Genomic DNA, 11,485 nt, shown 5'->3' with positions numbered 1-11,485 from the left:
GTACGTGGCTGGCGCCGGGTTTAGTTTTTTTAATGCTCCCTGCGTGTATGCATGTGACATTTCCCTGGGAAAAGTCATCCAGAGACCTCATCTCCCAGCAATTGTGGTTGTGAGGAGAGATTGGGACAGTCTTCCTTCATCTGCCCAGCTGTGGGGCCAGGGCCTTCTCCAGCCCACAGCCTTGCCCCGGGGGTGGGGGTGGGGGTATCTCCAAGAGCAGAGAGGTCTTCAAAGACAGCTTAGAAATGTGCCGGTGTGTGAAAATGGCTCCTTGTTGTCCTCACACATTGATCTTCTCGGTCTTGCCACTTGAAGACCCTGGGGTTAGCGCTGGGGGCAGGCGGAAGTGGGAATCCCAAGGCCTCAGGAATTTCTTATTTTCACGGTTGAAATACTGGATTTGCATTAGTTTTCTACTTAGCCCCTTGATCAGAATATTTTATAAGTGACAAAGATCTTTTGCATTTGTGCCCTTATGTCTTAAAAGACTAACTTCAACCATTCAGTAGATGAATGAGCAACTTTAACTCAATAATTTAAAAATATAGTATCCTTTGAGTGGAGTTAATGGAAAATGCATAGAAAAACGATGAAAAGTAAACAGTTTTAACTGATGGCCTCAGTATTTTTTTTCTACTGAATTATTGCTATTTAGGCATGACAAGAATACCATAGGATTATATCTTTGAAATGGTTTGAATGGAAACTGATTTTACTTCACTGTTGTGCTGTTTATACTGTCCTTATTTTTTCTCATTAACAGAACAGGCATTCTCATCGCACATACTAGAGCCAATAGAAGAACTTTCAGAGGAAGAAAAAGGTAACAAAGGGTTTGATCAGGGTTAACCTGCATAGATCATATGCCAAAATCCAGGCCTTGAAAATAAGAGCCAGTGGTTTTTATCATAATGTATCAAAATTAAGAAAAACATATTAGGTTTGGATTTTATTTGTTATTAACCCCCTAATATCCTGCTTTAGTGTGTTCTTACGCAAACAGATGAAATAAATTCCCTGCGTCAGGAAACTTGAAAAAAAATTAAGTCTTTATTTCAACGCAGATATTGTCTGAGCAGATGACAAGTTGACATACTTGTGTTTTGACCCCGATAGTAGCAAAATATTTGTATCACAGTGGTGTCTCATACCCCAAATCTGAAATGACTGGGGAAGTACTCATTTTCAAATTATTTTTAATAGCAAGAAAAGTATAATGTGTAAGCTCTGGATGTGGAATATTTATATGCTAAATAATAACTTTGTGGTAGAAATTGGGAGCTGTTTGCAAGTTCAAGGGAGATAATTAAAATTATTACTGCTTACTCATTTTTATTTGACAATTCTAAAAATTATTTTCCATCATTATTTTATTTGTTTATTTATTTTGAGACAGAATCTCTCTCAGTCGCCCTTAGTGGAGTGTCATGGCGTCATAGCTCACAGCAACCTCAAACTCTTGGGCTCAATCGATCATCTTCCTCAGCCTCAGGCATGTGGCAGGTGCCTCAGCAGGGACTACAGGTACCTGTCACATGCCTGGCTATTTTTAGAGATGGGGTCTCGCTCTTGCTCGACTGGTCTCCAACTCCTAAGTTCAGGTGATCCATCCTCCCTGACCTCCCAGAGTGCTGGGAGTATAGACGTGAGCCACTGCGCCCAGCCCATCAATTAATTTTTAATGTTAAATAGTGTCTTTAAGCATCCCTATTGGTTTCCCAGAAACAGAATGAAAAGATCTTACCCTTTTTGAGTTCTGAAAAATGGCACATTATTTTACTTACAAGTAACATGCTTCCTCTTTCTTAAATACATATCATTTATCAAGTCCAAGACTTAAAATCTCTTATCCTTTGGAGAATCTGTGAATTGTGTCAGGAGGCTTATGGGAAGGGTCACTTAATCTTGAAGCTGGAACCTCAAGCCATATAGTTCACACTCATTTCAAAAAGAAGTCAATGAGGGTTCCAAGAGAAACTGTGATTTGTACATTATCACCGAGAGTGGTCTTTTGACTTCGTTCCCAGCTCCACACACTGCGTCCCTCTGCCTGTGCTTTTAGAGTTCTTCACCAAATTTGAGACAGGAATTTGGGATCATTGACAGCAAAATCATCATTGCTTTTTGCCGCATTTGGGAGACTGGAGAAGTAATCCTTGCCACCTTCTCTTTGTTCACACCCAACTCTGGTGGGAGATAGGAGAGCTAAAAACTGTGGACAGTGCCCTGGGGGCCGTGTGTACCACATGGCCCCAGAAACCGATGACTGCATCCTCCTAGCACCTCCCTGGAGGCCACATGCTGGCAGCAGATTAATTGCCATTGATAAATTCCTCAGCTTGTGCAAACATTTTGCAGATAAATGCCTGTGAAGTTAAACTTGGCAGTGGCTTGCAAAAACACCATGGCTGTTACTAAGAAGTAACTTGCACATGTGTATTTTGTGTCCTTGCTTTTGACAGCTGTGCAGAGGCCTTCTGGATCCTGCTGTTTTATAGGAGATGAAAATGTGAGGGCCAGAACGGATCTGTCAGGCCATTTTATTTTTCAAAAACTTGAAACGCATGGATTAGGAGCCTGCTCCAGTTGCTGAGCTTAATTAGTGACAGCCTGGAACGAAAGTCCAGGTCGTCTGCTTCTATAACTCAATGCAGAGACAGGGAAGCCAGCAAGGCAGCCTTTGGGGTGACCCTGGTACCTCTCTGTTTTGTTATCCTCGTGTGAAAAATGAGGTTTATTACCCGGTGATGGATAAAGACCCTCCCAACTCCCGTTACGTTTTAATTTGCTTTGCACTACACTTACTTGCTTACCCTAAATGGTATGTCATATATCTGCTGTAAGTGACCACATACGTGGGCCCTTGTGCACGAGCCTGGCCATCTGCTTGGGTGTGTTTTCAGATTTTTATTTGAAGGAAATGCTAACCTCTACAAAGGTTTTTTCTTACTGGTCTTGGTGAGTGATATGTGCTTTAACTAAACTCTTGAGCTGTGATTTGGTTTTCAGGTGATTAATTCCACCTCTACATACAAACTTTATTTTTCTCTGTCTCCTCAACATTTTTCCTACTGCTTTTGTCAGCCAGCCCTACCCTTGTTGAGAGCCTTTACCCAAGGGTGTTTTCATTATTCATAAATGGTTCCCTAAAGAAAGCACCAAGGTAGATGTATAAATGAATTCGAGGACAGAAGGATATGTTTACTCTGCCATCATTTGGAGGAACTCAGTCATCAGAACGAACCTGTCACTGGGGTTGAGGGTGACCATGAACATATTAGCAAATGAATTCAACAACTGATACCCAAGGCTTTATGATTCCACTTCTAAACTGTAGCCAAGCCATTCTAGGCATTGCTTGACCCCGTGTTCTGGAGTAAACAGGGCTTGGAGCCTCTGTTTAGGCCATGCTTCTTTATTATTTGAGATACCAGACAAAGAATTCTCTCTGCATAGTCAGGGCGGGGTGTGTGTCATGGAAGCACCAGGACTTCCAGGCTCTCTCTTGGTGCTGCTTTATATTTTTTGCCCTGGACAGTGGAAGACGTGATGGCCACCAGAAGCCAAAGCCAGTGGCACGATGGCTTATAGCTAAGATTTTGATGGATTGTCATTTTCTAGGACAGAAGTGCTTTTTTTAGTGGTTTAGTGCAAATAGTCTTATTTGCAAACATGAATGGTTAAATAGCAACATGAATGCTGAGAATATATAATTTAAGATTACTTCTGACTTTTAATCATATAGAATCACATGCAATTTTGTAATTTCCATTTACTAAACTCTTAATAGCAAAATATAGAAAAGTATCCTTTTTCTTTCTTTCTTTCTTTCCCCTCCCCCCCCCCTTTTTTTTTTTTTTTTTTTTTAGAGAGAGACTCGGTCTTTCTTCTTGTCCAAGCCGGAATACAGTGGCACAATCTTAGCTCCCTGTTACCTTGAACTCCTGGGTTCAAGTAATCCTTCTGCCTCAGCCTCCCAAGTAGCAAAGACTACAGGCATGTGTGCCATTCTCTGCTTATTTTTTAATTTTTTGTAGACATGGAGTCTTGCCATGTTGCCCAAGCTGGTTTCTAAATTCCTGGCCCTAATGGACCTGCCCACCTTGGCCTCCCAATATGTTGGGATTATGGGTATGAACCACTATGCCCAACCTAGAAAAGTATCTTTATGTTGACTTTTTTTTGGGTTTCTATTTGATATACAAATTGTAATTTGACTAATTTTGCTTTCAGTAAAACCATTTATTAATTTTATTAATAGAAATATTTTTTGCTGCTGGTTTAGAAAACATCTTAAATAAAAAGGCATTTCGTTCAAGATCTTCTGTGAGTCCCAAGTGCTACAAACTCTAAAAATCCCATCTATAGAGGTGGTTGACCAGTAGAAGGGAGAGCTCAGCTGGCCTGCAGCCCACTCCTAGGGAATGGCATCCGGTGCTACCTTTGCTGGGCAAAATGCCTCCCCTGGAGACTGGCCTGTCCAAAATGGTAGTGCACTTGTCATATTTCCTCCAGATCTGGCTTTGTTCATTCACTAAGGCCCTGAACTACCAAGCACTGGGTCTTTTAAATCAAGTCTTTACTTTCCTTGGACATAAAGGCTCAGATTTTCAAAGCTCATTCCATCTTTCCTCTTCTCCAAACTCCTTTGAACTTGACACTTTGCTAGTGGGGAATAAAAGAGGAATTGGAATGGAAAAGGGAGAATGTGGCCTATCGTTGTTTTTGGTTCCTTTGTTTTCGATTACAGGTCGTTTTAAACAAATATACTTTTCCTACGACTTAGTGTTAACTTCATTTTCATCAATATGTTGAGGTATTTTGAAGTTTTGTATGTTCTTAGGTTCTACTAAACTTATTACTTTTAGTTATTTAAAATTCATTAGGCTTTTTTTTATAAGATGATACACATAAATTCTAACTGAGCTTACAAATGAATTTTTCAGGAAATAGTCAACTAATTCTAGTGATATAACATTAAACTTTGAAATAATTTTTTTTCATTATATTCTATAGACACATATATTTCTTATATTATTTATCTAGTTAAAATTCAGTTAGGTGACCAAGAGTCTATAAAGACACTGAAGTTTTGAAGCAGACTTAAAATAGTTTTAAAACCTACATTGCTTATGCATTATATATTGTGCTGAATGACAAAAATATCCAAAAACTTAAAAGCGTTACAAATGCTTACTGGCTGCTTAAAAGTTGTACTTTGCCATTTTCTGCTTAAGAGATTTAATGTACTCGTTTAATTCTTTTTTATCACTTTTTTAAAAACTTTATTTCAGGAAGGGAAAATGAACAGAAATTAACTAACAACAAAGTGAATTTAAGGAAAGCTTTGAAGAGTAACCCCACCCTCACTAAGGAAATAAGAACAATCTTGGAACAGACCTTGGTGGAAAAACTAGAAACCTTGGGGATTAATGCGGTATGTTCATTCATTTTTGGAACACTTACTAGTTTTCTAATATTTTGTTTTCTAAATAAGAAACAATCTGAGAAAAGAAGAAGGCACATCACTTCTGTGCACATTTGGAGACCAGAGGGTAATGCAACCTACTTTATTTATCAGACACTGAGACTGTATTCACTGTGTGCCTGGCACATATCTAAAACCTTAATAAACATTAACTTGTTTAAATGCAGAAACAAATCTCTGCAATAAGTGACATTATTATCTTGACATTTTACAGAAAGGTTAAGTAACTTGATTAAAGTCACATGGCTAGGAATGAGGGAGCCAGGGTTGTAACTCAGCAGTCACAGCACTGCTTACTATGACCCAAATCCCCAAATCATTGCCTGTGACACAATCAGTACTTCATAAATACGTGTCCAATGAATGGGTGAATGAATTGTATTTCATATTGTTGCCAGATTGAATAATTTTGCTATATCATATTACTTATAAACTTTTTGCTTTTTACATTTTTTCTTAATATATGTAAAATGCACAGACTTTAACTGAACAACTTGATGAGTTTATGTACTTGACTGTATGTGTGTGTCTGCATATGCACCTATACATGTATGTATGTGTATACCACGTGTATGAACACATACTCATACATGGGCATACGTGCAGGCATGGGCATGAGCATGTGTATGTGAGGATGAGTATATATCCATATGTATATGCAGATACCTGTACATACATGTGTATACACAGGTCACTATGAAAGTTTTGAGACAGACTGTATTATCGTTCATTATTTCACTTCCAAGAAACACAGTTTCTGGTTCAGCAAGTTTCAACTTGCTTGGCTTATTGGTATGGTGGGAGGGTTTCATGTGTTCCCATTGGCACGGATTCTATGTTTCCTTATTTTTCTGTGTCCCAAAACTTTCATAATGACCCGTGTATATGGGTGTATGTGTGTGTGGATGTGTATATGCATGTATGTTTGCACATGGATGTGTGTATAAGTATATAATGTATGTGTATGGATTTTCTGTGTGTGTACAAGCTTGTACACTTATATGTATATATATGGATTTGTATGTACACGGATGTGTGTGTGTGTGTGAGATGGGTCTGTAACCAGCACCCAGCTGAGGAGACAGAACAGTTCCAATGTTCTAGAAGATTCTCATCTTTTTCTAGTCACTATCACTCTTTACTTCCCAACCAGAGCTGAAGCATATTCTGACTTAATTTTACTTGTTCTTTGATCTCTTCACTGTGTAGTATTCTGTAGCTTGCTTCTTTTGCTTATGATTCTGTCTATATGATGCATACCTATCGTTTCATGTAGTAGTAGTTCCTTCTCTATTACGTTGTGGTATTCTATTGTAAATATGAATATCCTGCGATTTATCTCTTCTGCTTATGGACATGTGGGTTTCCCACTTGGGGCTCTTGTTGGTTATTAATACTTGCACATGTCTTTTGGCGGACATGAGCATTCCTTTTTCTTGGATATATATCTAGGAATGAAATTGCTAGGTCAAAAGAGGATATACGTTTCATATAATAGGTATGGCCCAGTGGTTTTCCGAAGCATTTGTTACCATTCACACTGTTCTACAGCGTGAGCGTTCAGTTGTTCCACATCTTTCATCAACTCTTAATCTTGTCAGTCTTTTTCATTTCCACATAAGACTCTTTTTATAGGTAGGTTTTGACCACCCTTGGGAGCAGTAGAAGTCAAAGACATTCATAAAATGTTCCTATGCAAATTATTTCTTGAACCTGTAGTTTTTCATGTCTGTTGTTTCCATATGGTTTTGGGGTTTTAATTTTAATTGAGACATTCCTTTTACTCTAAGATTAGTGGTGGGTATGTGTGAGACAGTGTTATTAAATAAATAGCCCTTAACTGGTTTTCTTCTGTCAAGGGTACCATCCAGTTCAGATGAATTTTCTCAAATGGTCTGCTTAATTATGCTACTTTCATAACTGAAAGTCTCCTCTGATGACATTTTCTTCCCTGTGAAATAATCTTTCAGCTGTTTGAGTTGGCATTTAACCTCTCTTTCTCTCCCAGTCTTTGTAGTTTTAGCGTAGAGGATATGCCTTGCCTATTTCTGCCTCAAAGCCTACCTTTCCAACAAGGTGTCCCTACCCTAATCCCAACCCATCCAGAAATTCCTCCTTGTTTCTACTTATTTGACTCTACCCATTCTTCAGGGCACATCCCAGCCAACCTTTCAGCCTTCTCTGGCTACCGGGGCCACTGATGGCCTTTCTGTAGCCTCTATGAACCCATTTGGTCCTTATCACATGACCTTGAGTTGTTGATCACCAGTCATGATCAGTAATATATACACCTCATGTGCCCAGCTGCACTGTGGGGTCCTTTTAGGGCCAGGCCAGTGTGCTATATGTTGGTGTAGCCCCTCCTTACATGCATCTGGAGCCAAGTAGGGACAGATTGAAACATTAACACAGTTAATGCTGAAATATGCCCATGAATGAAAAACACCCCAGGATAGTTGATTAATTTAACATCTTACTTTTCCAGGATATACGTGGTATTCCAAGTGATCACTTTAATAAGGTGCTGAGAAATGTGGAATTGGCCAGATATGAGCTAGAAAGACAAATACCTAACATTCAGCAAATTCGAGAATTCCTTGAACATGAGGTCAGCTGTAAAATTGAGAAAACATTACTCTCTTCAGGTGAGCCTCTTACCCACTTGCCATTTCACTGTTGCAAATGGGAGCTTAATTTAACAACCTTTTCATGATTTGAAATGATTAGCAAATTTTGGCCCTTCACTTTACTGTTTGCACTATTAAGTGCTGGTTCTTGGATTTTATTTTTAAGTTAAAACAAATCCCTGGAGCAGTATGGGCTGCAAACCCTAGAGATGACTTGTTTGTTTTCATGGCAGCCTAAACAATATTATACTGTTTGGTTTTGCTTTTTTAATTTACTATTCATAAAGGCAATGGAGATTCACAAATGTCATTACTATTCCAGATAAGTTCAATGTTTCTCAAATGGATAACCTTTCGAATGGAGAAGTACCCAAAGGGATACAACTTCCTCCCAAAAGCAGACAGTTGATTAGACAAAAAGCTGTTTTTACAGATAAGACATCTGTTCCAAAGTGAGTATTTTCAACCCTTAAATTTTTTTATTAATGTTTGTCTTAGGCAGCCTAGGCTGCCATAACAAAATACTGTAGACTGAGCGGCTTTAACAATGGAAATTTATTTTCTCATAGTTCTGGAGGCTGGAAATTGGAGAGCAGGGTGCCAGCAAGGGTGGGTTTAGGGGAGGGCTCTCTTTCTGCCTTCTTGCTATGCTGCCACATGGTAAAGATAGAGTGAACTTTGGTCCCTCTTCCTCTTCTTACAAGGGCACTAATCCCATCAAGGGGGCCCCACCTTCATGACCTTATCTAAGCCTAATTAACACCCATAGGCCCTCTCCCAAGATATCATCACACTGAGGGGTTAGCATATGAATTTGGGGGAGACAAAAGAATCCATAACAGTGTTTGGCCCAACAGAAAATCACACTTGCAGTTCCCACCAATTCCCTTGTTGAAGGGAGACTTGTTGCTCCTCTCCCTCTACAGTGTATGTTCAAAGCAAAAATCATCAATTTTATAGACATTCGTGTTAAATTGTATTATTATTCACTCAGTCCAGAAATACATTATTTTCTCTATTGTTTTTTAGAATTAAGAAAAATTTCACAGAAGATCATTTTCCCAGAAAGTCTTCAGTTATTACGTGAGTACTAGTCAGTTCCCCAAGAGTTGGGAGTATTTTTTTAAACATTCTTTACACTGAACTTCCTTTCATTGTGAAGCAGTATGCTTATTGTGGTTGACTGAGCTGTAATTATTAATTGATCATAATTAATTTGTGGTTCCTTTGTGATGTGCTTTTTGTACCATGTCCTTTGTATACCATGTCCTTGTTTCTTTATCAGCTGTTACTTAAGGTATTAGCCCTTGACCACATTGTTGCCTCCATTAATAGGAGGGACCAGAGTGAGCTGAGTCACCCCCTCCCTAACCCTGCCACCTGCCCCAAGGTCATGTTCTCAGTAAGTGTGTGTTAAAACCAAATGGCTGATGTTGAGTTTCAATGGCTTAGATCCATGATAGCATAAGTTTGTTTCGAAAGGTATTTTAGTGTGCAGGCTCCTGGTGGAAGTTGATAATGTCCCTAGACCTTACTCTGTTGGGTTCTGTGAGGATACTAAGAATCTGAACTCAGTTGCTTATCTCTTATATACCACTGGTTCAGTCAATTACTTATTTCAGCCTGTTTTCGCATCTGTAATATGGTATGTTTTAAGCCTCAGTTTTCTTATCTGTAATAGGGAATATTGCTGCCTTTTTTACAGGATAATTCTACAAATTAAATGAGAATATATGAAAAGGGGTTGGCTCCGTGCTTAGTACTTGTGGGTACTCAATAAATTGTAGGTATATTATTTGTCATTAATTCTGAGTAAGACTAATTTTCTTATAATTGAATTTTATCCTCATTGCCTTATTCTGGAGATATCGATGCCATAAATATTTCTTCACTGAGGCGTTATATAGTAAAGACCAACAAATAATGGTTCATCCCTCAAAACTTCTCTTCATGTATATGATCTCGTAGAAAGGACTTTTATTTCATGGGATGTAGTAAGACTGACTCACCATTTACATGAATGACACATTGTCCAGAATGTAGGTGTTCAGTAAACCCTCTTGAACAAACACTGCTCTGAACTTCTGTTTCAGAGTTTAATTTAATTCATGGGCTAATACAAATGCGAATGCATACATAAGAGTACTGAGGGTACAAAGAGTATAAAGGTAAGTCATAAGTAAAATATACTATTTTAAAAGATGGAGTAGTTTTCTTGAGGAAAATGTTTTCTTCCACTGAGAAATGTTCCTCTCAGGTGTGTAAAACCAAAACTGTTAAGAGCACACACATTTGAGTTCAGAGGAGAAAGGTTGTAACTTCAGTCTGTTTGGGTGCACCCTACGCTTGGCAGCTCTTCAGCCTGTATCTAACTCCCAGGGCTCCCTGCCATCCTGGCTCACTGGGAATTCCCAGAGAAAGTTCTCACTACTTCTAAGAGGCATATCATTCATAAATCCTGAAACTTAAGGAAATAGCACCCCGTCTCGGTTTTGATTCACGTAGGACACCTCCCTTCAGTTCAGAAGAGGAGCTGGAGGACGACAACCTCGTCCAGACCTACATGTGTCCAGACCTGCTTCCTGTGCCACCACCTCACAGCTTGGTAAAGAACATCATCAAGAGTGACATGGATTGGACCGAGGAAAGTGAAACAGAGGACTCGGATGATTCTCCCAAGCCCACCGGTGAGCTTTTGTCATTGAGAAACCTTGTGGACATCTTATTGATGACACTAGTCCTCACCCAGGGGCACCACGCACTGGGAGTCTGAGCTGGGAGAGCATGTGAGGAAGGGACAGGGCTGCCCCGAAACGTGCTGCCTGAGCAAGCTGGGCAGGGCTGGGCAGGGCTGAGCAGCTAACCACTGTTGAAGGTGAGGAGAGGAAGGAGGTGGGGATGGCTGGTGTGTCGGCTTCTTAGGGCTGCGGTAGCCAAGTCCCACAGACTGGGTGGCTTAAAGGACGGAAACTTATTTTCTCAGTTCCGGAGTCTGGAAGTATAAAACCAAGTCCAAGTTTCCCATTCATATAACATCACTGGCCATGGTGGACCACTACGCCACCTCACTTTACCCTGATGACCTCCGTAAAGGCCCTGTCTCCAAATAAAGTGGCATCCTGAAGGACTGGGGTAGGACTTCAACATCTGAGTCTGGGGAGGCACAGTTCAGCCCAGAGCAGTGGGTGACTGTTAGAAGTGCTAATACGGGCTCGGTGCCTATAGCTCAACCGGCTAAGGCGCCAGCCACGTATACCTAAGGTGGCGGGTTCGAATCCCCTGCCTGGACCCGCCAAAACAACAATGACGGCTGCAACCAAAAAATAGCCGGGCATTGTGGTGGGCGCCTGTGGTCCCAGCTACTTGGGAG

At 40.0% G+C, this 11,485-nt stretch overlaps 1 protein-coding gene across 1 annotated transcript in view; it reads left to right on the top strand.

The window, feature by feature from the left end:
• DZIP1 (DAZ interacting zinc finger protein 1) overlaps positions 1–11,485 on the top strand; it is a 54,797-nt gene that overhangs the window by 36,114 nt on the left and 7,198 nt on the right. The window contains exons 15-20 of the mRNA XM_003789578.2: positions 764–823; positions 5,295–5,437; positions 7,974–8,133; positions 8,438–8,567; positions 9,145–9,198; positions 10,621–10,802. Of these exons, the coding sequence (XP_003789626.1) occupies positions 764–823; positions 5,295–5,437; positions 7,974–8,133; positions 8,438–8,567; positions 9,145–9,198; positions 10,621–10,802 (729 nt within the window). The remainder of the gene's footprint in view (positions 1–763; positions 824–5,294; positions 5,438–7,973; positions 8,134–8,437; positions 8,568–9,144; positions 9,199–10,620; positions 10,803–11,485) is intronic.

Source organism: Otolemur garnettii, unplaced genomic scaffold, assembly GCF_000181295.1.
Source record: "Otolemur garnettii isolate 467f Iridium unplaced genomic scaffold, OtoGar3 scaffold00034, whole genome shotgun sequence".
Classification (NCBI taxonomy): domain Eukaryota; kingdom Metazoa; phylum Chordata; class Mammalia; order Primates; family Galagidae; genus Otolemur; species Otolemur garnettii.
This window is presented reverse-complemented; position numbering and strand designations above follow the sequence as displayed.